Source organism: Polypterus senegalus, chromosome 2 (assembly GCF_016835505.1).
Source record: "Polypterus senegalus isolate Bchr_013 chromosome 2, ASM1683550v1, whole genome shotgun sequence".
NCBI classification, from domain to species: Eukaryota; Metazoa; Chordata; class Cladistia; order Polypteriformes; family Polypteridae; genus Polypterus; species Polypterus senegalus.
This window is the reverse complement of record NC_053155.1, coordinates 46,783,711-46,796,434: the sequence shown is the minus strand read 5'-3', so window position 1 is coordinate 46,796,434 and position 12,724 is coordinate 46,783,711. Positions and strand designations below refer to the sequence as shown.

The window sequence follows — 12,724 nt, the reverse complement described above, 5'->3', positions numbered from 1 at the left end:
ATTAACACTCTTTCTATGTTTTTAGGTGACCATAACTCTTTTTACTTTGCACGTAATATAGGTAATGCATATGTAATCATGAAAAAATTCCACCACCGTTTTGACCTTCCTAAGTGCGAAAATATAATTTTAATATAAAGTTTGATTATAAATAGAGACAAATGATTGTGTATCGATATTATTAATTAGTTATGATGAGAAAAAAGACATATTATATTTGAGAAATATTGCACAACTGGAAGTGGTTCTAATGACCTTTTCCTCTATCTCAGTATATGAGAAAGTTCAGGGGAACACACTCACGATTTTTTATATATGCTTTTGTGTGCCTGTTCTCTGTCTACATGTATATCCCTCTGGCTACCTTGAACATATATATGTAGCAGACATATATTTCTACACTGAATTCAGATTATTCTACTTCTTTCCTGCTAAAGATATAGTATAAGTGTAGGAATCATAGCTTCACTTATTAGCAAATAATAATTTAAGCAGCAATCAAAAGTGATGCCGCCAATAACAACAGACACGTAATCGACAGCGGGTACGTTAATTGCCTCAGGGGCAGACTGAAGCATAATCATCACTAACAAGGATAAACTTGAAAACACTGTTTTCATTTTCCATCCACAGTAACATTTTAAGATCTTTTTCTAAAAGTTTATCATTCATACTGAAACAACAAAAATGTGTAAATCTTGCATATTGGGCACATGTGGGTTATTAGCCAAGCAAACCATTTGTTTTATGGAATATATCCAAAGTAAACTGGAATGCCAAAAGAAGGACAAACAATGAAATACGAGTACTTTTAAAGGTTACAAAAACTCTGGTGTAAATGAATAGATTTTTCTTTTCTTTATTTTTCTTTATACTCATTGCCTGTTGCACTGGCAACATTTGAGTTTAGCTCAATAGCACATAGCACCCTCTAGAGACCCCAACTGAATATGTAGTATCTCATTGATTTGGAGGTGCTGGGCAAACTTACAGTATTTCCCTACCCAGTAAAACTGTTGCATGAAGGAATAGACTTTTTTTTACTTTAAATTTTTCCCTGTTGCTTGTGTGTAAAAACCTCCTTGTAATACAATAAAGCAGTTCTTTGTAAATGATGCTGTCCATAGCTGCAAGCTTAAAGTATTTGTTTCAATGCAAGTGAATGAAATGTACCTAGAAAAGCAAAGAAGAATGCCTGCTCCCTGTGTAGCATCTGATAAGTGCTGTTAATGTACTGTTTGCATATATGACCACAGACTGCCACATCCTTTCAATGCACATCAGACAAAAAATGCCACAAGGCGTAGCAGATGACCCTTGAAGCTACCATTTAATTCTGATACTCCATTCAGTACCAAAAATCCAAAACCACTGGAAATGAACTGCTTAAAGCTACTCTGTCCTTTCCGATTTTTTCACCCATGCTAGCTCTACCATGCACCAGAGGACAGCTGTTTACAACATCGATCCCTCTTTTGCCTGATGATGCAGTGGCCTGGAATTTGATGTTGTTTCATTACTGAAGCAGAAGAAACTCGTTTGCTTTTCCCTGGAGCAAGCGCCGCCGACTCTCCCCGTGACTGCCGATGTGTTAACAGTTGTCTAGAGTTTGCCCTGGGAAGCACGGCTGTAAGGCTGTAAATCTACAGTTAGTGCAAAGGAAAATGCTTAGTAGGGATTTTAAAACATAAAGAAAGGTGTCTGACGTAAAGTAAACAGGAATTCTTTGGGGCAGAGGTAAGAATAATTAAGGCACAGCTGCAGGGAGCTGATTGGAAAAAGCATGGATCTTTACAACAATGAAATAGGAGTCTTCACTGTCATTCAGTAAGTAGAAACCTGCTTAATATTCTGAGTAAGCAATTTATATATGCAGTACAGTCATAATTCAGCAAGCATCAGTGAAAGATGAACTGACAGCTCTAATGTTATTGCTTGCATATGTTAGAATAATGTGTATTCAACTAGGTTTAAACATGGGTGGGTGTTGTTTTTCATGTTGTTAAACTTTTGAGAAACTGTGCCTCAGAAAGATGTAAAAGGGCTTGAATCTTTACTCAGGCAAAAAAATGTAATGTGCTGTAGCAAAGAAATAAATGATAAGATTCTACAACAGAACATAGAAAATAAATTGTTGCTATACTGTTCAAATTGTTTTAGGTTCTACATATTTGAAGGTTTTCATTCCATATGTATCTATAATTTTAAAAATGTGCTTCATGAAAGTTAACTTTTCTTTATTAATATATATTTTTTTAATTTCATAATGACAAAAATATGTTTTTTTTCTAGTCAGTTGGTAATTGTAGAAATAAACTTGTGTTTGCCACATTCTGCTAGTGAGCATCTTCTACATGAATGCTTCGGCTGGGACTCTTGCTGGCTTTGGATTAGCTGGTTGAAATGTTTGTCATTTTGCTGTTCTGTCAGCTGGGTGCACTAATGCAATGATTTCTGTACTTTGCTTCCTAAATAACATATTTTCAGTAACTCAGACAGATGGATATAATACTTTCTTTTGTGACCGGGTGCAAGTATGTACTGTACTGCATATGTATACGTGTATTACTGAGTGAGGGTTGTGGGGCAAAAGTGGCAGGATAAGAGGTAGGCTGTGCAAGGGTGGAGAGAAAGAATGAAGTGAAACAGTGCTAGTTATGGAAGCACCCAAGAGAAAGTGAGATTTTAGCGCTCACAAAGGAACATTTCAAGATTACAGCAGGATTCTTTAGGAAAACAGTTGTTGTATACCTCTGTGGCTGTTAGAGGGAAGACTACCAACAAACACTTAGGGTAACTTGATCTATAACAAAGATAAGAGGCTGTGGGTTTATGGCACGGAATAAGTGAGACTCCTGCAGACCAGTAAACAATTCTTAACTGTGAGAAAAAATAAAGTTTGCACATTAACCTCCTTCGTGTTATGTTTACCCCCCGGGAAAATGAGCCAAAATTTTGAATTTTTTTCAAAAAGATGTTATTATGTGTAGCAAGCTTATAAATACTAAAATGTCAAAACAGGTATATCGAGTGTCCATTGCTGTAGTAATGCAGATTTGTACACGTCCTGCATATGATCTGTCTTCAGACATTCACCAACGCACAGCCCAATGTTGCATTCGGGACAGTAGAAGTGTGTTTCTTTGTGCACTTTTCCTCTAATGGCTTTTCTGTTACTTGCACATGAAAGGGTGGGATGTGAGTGCCTGATCCACATGAGCGATGTACCCATTATGTTATTGTAGGCTACTACAATATAGGGCTTATTGATTTCTACAAATGAAAATTGACAATTGCTGCATTCTGAAGCGTGCTTAAGAGGTTAATGTCTTTCTTGTCCTTCTACTTGACTTGCTACCTGCACCATGGTGAACCTTCACAGGACCAAATTCACCAGGCATGCCATGGCAGTTCAGTCCAGCAGTGCCATATGCATCAGTTTCACAATATTTGTCAACATTTGAAGACCCATTAACATTCTCATCACTTTCATTTGATTCCACTAATGGTGCATGTTTATTTTGTTCTAAAACTGGCTTTACAACTTCTTGTTTACATCCCAATGTGTTTTGGTCAAAGACTCTGCCCCAATCGTGCATATTGATGAGCTACCTTAAAGAGCCAAAACACAGAATTGTTCATGATTTTTATATAGCCTTGACAATCTAAACCAGGATCATTAAACATTACCCTGAGTCTGACTTTGGGTTAACTGTAATAACACAGAATTCTGAGTTCAAGTCACACATGCGGTTAAAACCAAGTAGGTTAAGGAAAGGAGGCCTCCCAGCTTTTACGCACATCTTGCAGTTTGATTGTAGGATATAGGTCAGTAGAAAAACCTCAAGGGTCACCAACTTGCACTTTTATGGTAACTTCAAAACAATTTAAATCTGTCTGTGAAGTCAAACGTGAGGCTTTAGCTTGACCCAGAAGGACCCTGGAGTTAGATTTAAAGGCCAATTCTTCCCCATATTCCAATACATTTGGCAGGTATATTGGTGCCAGGGGAATTGTAAGAAAATACATGGGTGCCAAGAGGAAGTAAGAAGAAGATGTGAGGTGAGAGGCACTATTTAGTATTGTTATGCAGAGAATAGAAAGTGGGGAACGTCACCTAGCCTTGCAGATAGGGTTAGGGTTAGGGTGCTCACTGAGACACTTTGTGATTATTTTCTTGACAACTATGATGTGTAATTAAAATATTTAGTAGATGGCTATTGTAACACTAATGGTAATTCCATAGCATCACATCTTCAAATAATTCAGTTCCACAATGTTCATAATGCGATTTATGTGAATTTTCTGCTTGGTATCTACATGCACATGCAAATGGGTTTTTTTTTATCAAATCAACAAAAGGATAGATTCTTACAGTAATAGTAATTTACTTTGCTTTTCAGAAAATTCGTTTGGATTTAATTTGTTTGCAGAAGCATGCATTGAGGTTGACAGATTTATATGTGGTTTTGTTATATGCATTATTTAACTCACCTTATGTTTCCAGATACCAGTTCGATTCTATCTTCAGAACTGTTTGAGTGAACTATGCATTATATGAACTCTGTATAACCTGATTTTCAGCTCATTTTGTGTTCTGTCATCTTTTAATATGATATCTGATTTGCCTTTCAAGGAACCTGCTTTATCATTTCCAAGGTAATGTAACTTGCAAAAGTCAGCATGGGGTGGATGGCAAAATACACATACTCCCAGTCACCCATACCAATCAATGCACAGACACATGAGAAAAATGTGCAAAGTCCATGCAGATAAGTAGGCCAGGAATCATATCTGTGATCCTGGTGCTGTAATCCACAAATCCTAGATCCACGCCAACAAACAGTTCTGAAAACATCTGCACAAAATATAATATTATTGCAATTCAAACTGTAAATGTAACTTCAGAATGGTTCCTGTCAGTTGATTGCATGCTGCGTCTTTTTCAACCTGTCGCAAAAAAGGCAATATCTTTGCAAAACAATGCAACAATAATTGAAAGATAGATCAATTCTTTTGCAAAATAACATTTTATTTTCTTTGACTGGTGGTAAATATTTGACTGATATTCGAATAAAGGATGGTCTGCTTGTAGTAAATGGCTGCAGGAATGTCTTGCTCTATGTTTGGTCTTAATCAACTTAACCTGGAATACATACAGCAGAGCATACTTGTTTTGGTAACTTGTTATAATAGTTGTGTAATCAGAAAAGAAACAACAAGGGGAGAAAGAGTTTATTTTCTGCACAAATTACTAAAGAGGTTCACATAAAAAAATATATATATATCTTGAAATTTATGGATGACTCTGTCATGGTGAGACTGTTTCAGGATAAGGAGGTCAGCCATGGATCTATTGGTGATGAGTTATTTCAAAGGTGTAATTGTTTCTTTTTACAGCTAAATATCTCTATCCTGCTGCAGTCAAATTTCCCTCTGGGATAATAAAGTCCACCTAATCTAACCTAACCCCACCCCATTACATTACGCGTACAGCTCATTTATCTAATCCACTGTTTTCTCATGGTCTCATAAACAGTACATATACCACAAGCCTTCTCAGTTTGAAGATTTGCGGTGTACTAACTGCCGGCAGCCAGCCACAAAAATGTAACCTCTGGGTACTAACAGCCTTCAAAATCAACCTCTTTGTCAGCATAAGCTAAAGGAGTAACTCTGCGGTTTCTTACGTAAGGACACAGTGTAAGCAAAGAGCATCCTGGTGATATCAGCTGGGCTATCTCTCTCACCCAGCCCTCACCCTACTGCAGAACTCGGACACCAACACCACATCCATCCTTCCACAGTTGTGCAGGCTACTTGATTGTGAGTCATAAATGATGAGTGACGAATAATAAATGATGAGAAACAATTGAGCGGTGATTAGTGATGTGTGATGAGTGAAAAGTGAGTAGTGATGAATGACAAGTGTTGCACTATGAACGAAGTAAGTAGTGATGCGTTATGAATGATGTGTCATGAGTGAAAAATAATGAGTGACAAGTGAGGAATGACTACTGAGAAGAGACAAATGATAGATGATATGAATTTATACTAAGGCTTGATGATGAGAAAAAAAGAAAATGATGATGTCTTTAAAATGGCACCTTAAACGTCTTCATTTATTAATTCAACAGCCTGGACTTCGGTTTAACACTAGATGTACAAATCTCCAAATTAATCAAGAGGGGTGTAGAACTAAATAATAAAGAAATTAGAAATATTCAAAATTTGTTTGTCACATACAAACAAATAGAGTGAAACAATAAATAACAATGCTACATGCTATAGTAGCACATACTGTTACTGTATGTTCACCTGGTATTTGAATATTACTGCACAAAACTCTTCAAAAACAACTTAACAACTGCAATTAAAATACAATTCACAGTATATAGTAAAAAAAATCTGGCATATATAATTTACTAAGTATGATAGTAGAGAGCTTAAAGGATTAGGATGAACTTGCGCGTGGCCAGGTAGCATGAAGTTCTTATAGAAATGGCTGCCAAAGGCTAACATACTATGGGACTACCCATATGCAAGGCAGATTCTGACGGGCAACTTTAAAGTTACACGCATATATTCAGAACTGGCTACCAATGGGAGACGTCTGCCAGAATTTAGAAAACTAAAAACAATGCAGAAAAATAAAACAACAAATATTTCCAACAATATATATTTCTTCAAACACTTCAACTGTTTTAGTCCACTGGCATTTCTCTTCTATGTTTTGTGTGAGTAGGTTGTTCATCCACCTAAGGCAGTGAAAACAGGAGTCATAAAAATTGAAAAATTCAGAGATTTAGTTAACCTGTGCTGTCACACATTGACTTATTTTGAAAAAGTCAAGTCGTAAATAACAATTGGACTCTTTTATTTGAAATGTGTCATTGAGTACATTATTTTCACCTTCTACACTTTCACTTTTCTTCTACTGTTATATTGAGAGCATTGCTTCCTGGTTTACTTTAAATCAAATCATCTGAAAGTATTGTATAAAGCATAAAGATGAAAGGGACAGAGACATGCCCCAAAATAAGTGGTCCCAACTTTACATGAACCTGCATATTTACTGTTTTACTCAATATAGTCAATCTTTTAATGCCAGCATGCATTATGCAAACTTACATACTGTTAGGGATCATGTGGGATACTACTCAAACAACAGTTACCCTCTTAGATAACAGGATAAGTCCCGTTTCACCTTGATTTTCCTCTTTTCAAATGCTCTCGTTGCCAATGTGTTGAAATCTACTTTCCAGAGTGTAGTTTTTTAAATGGCTACTGTTTCATGGAACCTCCTCTGTTTCTCTGCATTTTGTAGGTTCTCCTTGCTCCATCCAACAACATAGCTTCTCTTCCCTCTGATCTCTAGGACATTGGCTCCTCTAGCTCCTTCCATTCTTCAATAGCCACTCAGCGATCCCTCCTACTAACCAAAAGACCATGGGGTTACCTAAGCTCTTGCAAGCATCTTTCCAGATTTTACAGAAAAAATGGGATCCTTCTGACATGTTCACTGTCACTCATGGGTTGAGGACCTCATCTCATCTGCCTGCTGACTGCACTGACCACTGCATGCAGATGTCCTCACTCATTTCATACAGTAAGTGCTTAATCTGTCAGCCACTACACTGCCTCATTCATACAAAAACCCTTAAGCACACAACCTCTATAGTAGCCAGGAATAAGGGTCTGGCATGGCTGTCCTCATGAGTCGATAGCATGTGTTAAGGTAACTGAACAATTGTCTTCCTGGTGAATTCAGCAAACCATGGATATTCACCTAAATGGTAAAAGCTTGCTATTTTGATTGTTCTTCCTGTTCTTTCCCATTCCTTACTTCAACTGTGTTATTCATTGAGACAGGAGAGGCAGAGTGACAACACAGAATAAGGAGTTCATCCCCGACATGAATAGGGGTATTTATTGTTTTACAGGCAATCACTTAACTCTAGCACACCAAAACAAACTTCTAAAGAACAAGGGGAATGTCTCTAAAATGACAAATATACATATGAGCAAGTCATGACTGATTTTTAGGATTTTATATTCTGGGAGAAAGAGCTGAGAGATTAACAGGTGCTGCTTCCATATTACAAATGTCTCTCATGTAGTCAAGTCACTATGAGGCAGAGCTGAAAATGCAATTGTGAACACTTTGCTGAATCAGTTTCAGGGTGACTTTACATGTTCTGAATTGTGTAAGCAACAGCATGGCAGAAGTGTCAGAATTCAAACTTGATACTGTCACAAAAATCAACAAAAAGCCACAGAAAGGTTTGTGGCAGCCACCCGTATATTATTTCCTGGTTCCAAAATAAGAATAATTATTGTACTGATGTGCACAGATCAGAGTCCAAAACAGAACTGACTTGATAGCAAAAAGATAGTGGCTTTAAAGTTCAGCAGAGGAAATGAAGTCATCAATGGGGCCAGTACAGGAAGTTGTGACATCATCAATGGGCCTGGAAATGGTGTCATCAGGGCCAGGCGGAATTTCCCACCACTTGTCTGCAGAGAAGTAAGATAAAGAGTCAGTGTACTCCGCCACCCCCTGGTCTGGCATGGAATTACTCTCGTTCAGGCCCTTAGGCTGCCTCTCATGCGCACGTGTGTGAAATACATTTTATGGACAGCAAGTATAATTTCCAACTCAATTAGGTTCAATTTCCAGTTTCAATCACTTAGTGCTGGCGCTCTGGGCAGGTGGAAGTCTAGCAGTTCAAAAGCCTAAACTATCCTAGAAAAATAGGAACATTTAGTCATCCTACACTAGCCGGTACCACACATGGTGATTTTTTTCTAGCTCACCTTTACAGTGTTTTGAGTTTAGGTATCCAAGAAGAACAAAAATATAGACCACCAAAAGGCAGAAATACTTGCATACTAATGTTTTAATACCTTTGAGACATTACTAGATTCACAACATGCTCATAATAATGAGTAAACAGTGCCTTAGGAGCTGATTCCATAACACACGCCTGTTCCTATTAAGATTAAATGCCATAACAGGCTTCACTGCAACATTACACCACCCCCTCATACTTGCATTTGTAGTAAATCAATTGATTTTCAAAGAATAACTTTTTTCATCAGATAGGGGAATAAAACCCAGTCAATTTAATTAAAATGTCACACTTATTCATAACTTTATCACTCTTAAGTCGTAAAATAAATTTCACAAATATCTATGCTAAGTGCAAATGTGTAATAATAAGGCACTCCTGCTAGACATAAGCACCCAGGCCTTTAGTTCTGAATGAAAGAAACTACTGTTGCTATTTTCAATCACTATCATTTGATAAAGATCTTGGAAAGTAATAAATCTGAGAACATTCTGTTACCAGCGTACTATTTCAACGTTACTGCTTTCAAAGTTACTGAAGGAAAGCAGAGTGAAATGTATCTTCTTTTTGCTTATCAATTAATGTTAAGGCTCATAATTTAACGGAATGTCTTTGACACCTTTTGTATCACCCTTGAATTTACAATGTGTTGCTGCATTATTATTATTACCCTTTATGCTGGTTGTGTGGTATCTTGGGCTTAGCACTGATGTTTTTTTAAAGCAGATCCTTTCAGAGAAACTGCATTCAAACTGTGACATTTTAGCATTGCTATATAGTGACATTGTATGATATATTGATGTTTAACACATTCCTGGTGCTCTGCTCATTGTTGTTTCTTGTTTTGTGCCTGATGCTGCCTGATGCTGCAGGGATCAGTTCTGGTCCACCATGACCTGAAATTGAATTAAGAGTTTGTGAATTAATAATTTAAAATTATGAAGAATTACTGTAACTCTGATTCATTTTTTTGAAATACAGAAAATCAAATACTTCCATTGGTAACATTTTATGAAGTGTATATGTTTGATTTTGATATTGAGATATACAGTATGTTTAACTGCTCATATCAAAATAATTCAGAGTGTGCAGGCTCCAGGTGGATGCAGGTGCATGTGAAAACGTGCACATGTCGCTTCAAGGTTGATTGAGGTGCCTGCCCAATCGTGCAATCACGTGCAGACACGAACAGGCCAGTCAAGTGCTTGTGACACCTGCACCCAGCCACAGCTTAAAAGGGAAACTGGGCAAGAGACAGGGAGTTAATGAAATGAATTAATGAATGAGAATGAGATGCAGAATAGGGAGGGCTGGTGTGGTTTAGTTTGGAGGGAGGTGGTTGGAGATAGTGCCCCTGAGGGACAAGCGTGTGACCAACGCTCAGAGGAGTCTGAAGAGAGTTGCTCCTGTTGAGTAGCAGGAATGTCAGTGGTAGATGTGAGTGTGGTTTGGAATGGCACTCCAGGGATGCTGAAGGACTGCTGATGGGGTCCCCAGCCTGTTTAATGGGTTGACTACACTTGTCAGTGGACATCTTCTCCCACAGCAAGACTCATACAGGATAAATGGAGGAGATCTCAATTTTAGAGTGTTGCATCATAGCTCAAGATTGTTTGTTAAGGAGATGATCTGCCTGAGTTTTCATCTCATTATATGAAATTATTTGTTTAACTTTTTAACCTCCACTGAACACCTGTTTTATTGGATAATTTATTTATTTAAGCAGAAGAATTTTAGCATTGCACTGATTTTTACACTTTAGGTTTTGAACTCTTATTTGGATGTAGTTGAGAATAAGAGTACTTGCACCTATCTCTTGTTTGTGCGTGTGTCCTCAATACCCAGCTCATCCTCAGTTATTGAGAGTTCTGAATTCAAAACCTGCCAAAGAATATGGAGCCCATCTGGACCATCACACCTTTGTGTATTCTTTTTTATTGAAACATAAGAGGCAACATTTTAATGAGAATCCTAAGATATTTAAACAAGTGTTATAATGATAACCCACCAAACTAAATGCAATTCAACCACCCAACTATGTCACACTTAAAATAAAAATCAACAGTTATAAAATCAAAGGAGTGTCTGCAGACTAGCAAGAGAGGGAACAGCACCGAATCAAAACCATTAAGGAGAAGAAGCTAAGAACTAAGGATTAGTGCTGTGGCCAGAAAAATGGGGCATCCATACCCAGAGAATCTGTATCAAATTAAACCACTTAGGACTGTAAGAGCCAGATGGACCTTTGATCCTTACTGTCGAGTGTTCCAAAAGGGTTGAAAGGGAAAGAGCAACACTTACTGCAATTGTCCCTTAAGCAAATGGTCCTTGCTTGTAAATAGATAAGTTCAATTCAATTAATTTTTTTTGGTATAGCCTTCTTCACTGAGTACAAGCACAGAGTGCTGTGACAAGGTCACAGGTAAAATACAAATGCAACTTTATAAATTCCTAATTATATAATGAGTACACATAAAGGTACAGATTTGTTTAAACACACAGGAAAACAAAAAAAAAAATAAACTGATTAACATAAATGGAAACCAGCAATGTCAGTCAATTAATTAATTGTTAAACTATGGCTATGACAAAGACTATGGAACTAGTGAAGTGGAAAAGGTCTAGAGGTAGAAAAATGTGGAGAAACAGCAATATTAGTATATAGAACAGATGGAAGATAATTTCACATGCCAGACCAAAAACACAACACAGAAGGGCAGTCCCAAAATATATATGAATTAATGGGCCTGGTCGGTACAAGGAGCAAAGGTGACATTTAGGGTCCCCAGGCATATTGTTTACATGGGATAGAATATAAATGGTGATCAAACTTAAATCAGTTATGCAGATAATTAGGATTTATTGATGCAAAGAAGACATTTTAAAATGAATTCGATGAAATAGATGAGTAGATCCCCCAGGTATATTAATATTGATATTTTCCCTCTTTGCATTTCTTAAATTAACTACTTAACAGTTTATTGTCTTGTATAATTAAGTACATTTAGAAGTGTTGTTAACATCAAGAACTTTTAATATAATGAAAACACCTCCTGTGAAATTCTTTGGCTACTGTTTCACTGATCCTGAGTTTAACTCCTTTAGCAAATCCGAGTTTGCATGTTCCCCACATCTCAGCATGGGTGTTACTCTGGCCTATCCCGGTTTTCTGTATTGCAGGTTGACTGGTCATTCTAAATGGGTCCTGAGTTGGATTGATGCACTGTCATAGTGCTGGTTTCAATGGTATGTTATATATGTAATTTCAAAAGGATTTGGTGAAATTAATGGTTTTTCATTCCAAACTTTTTAAAGTATTTCAGCAGTGATTTATGTTCTCATACTATAATCATATAAATAGTAATAATATAGGCAGCAGCCATACCACTTGCACTTCTGAACAGGTAACCTACCTAAAGCTAAACGTGCTTGGGCCTGGTCAGTACTTGGATGTGAGACCAACCAGGAAAGGTTGGATTGCTGCTTTAAGAGGTGTTGGTGAGACTATCAGGAAGCATTTACCCTGTGGCCTGTGAGTGTATTCCAATGCTCCAGTGCTGTGACAGCAAAACTGTCCTGAAAAATGGTGTTGTCCTTCAGATGAGATGTAATACTAAGGCCATGACTTTCTGTGGTCAGTATATTTCCTTGGGTATCTTTCAAAAAGAGTAGAGTGTCCTCCAGTATCCTGGCTAAATATCCCATCACGGCCTCATCCATTCTGTCTCCTAATCATCCTCTGTCTCTGAATGGCTTTTTCTGTAACCCTTGACCACCCAATAGCTACTATGTGGTGAGCATACAAGAGCAAAATGGCTGCTGTCGTATCTATCAGGTGGGTGCTTCACATTGGTTGTGACTGAAGTGGCTCT

General features: G+C 37.4%; 1 protein-coding gene across 2 annotated transcripts in view; it reads left to right on the top strand.

The window, feature by feature from the left end:
* Positions 1-1,783: 1,783 nt before the first annotated feature.
* frmpd4 (FERM and PDZ domain containing 4) overlaps positions 1,784-12,724 on the top strand; it is a 787,881-nt gene continuing 776,940 nt past the window's right edge. For both annotated transcript variants that reach the window (XM_039743624.1, XM_039743628.1), the window contains exon 1: positions 1,784-1,827. In XM_039743624.1, coding sequence (XP_039599558.1) covers positions 1,784-1,827 — 44 coding nt within the window. The remainder of the gene's footprint in view (positions 1,828-12,724) is intronic.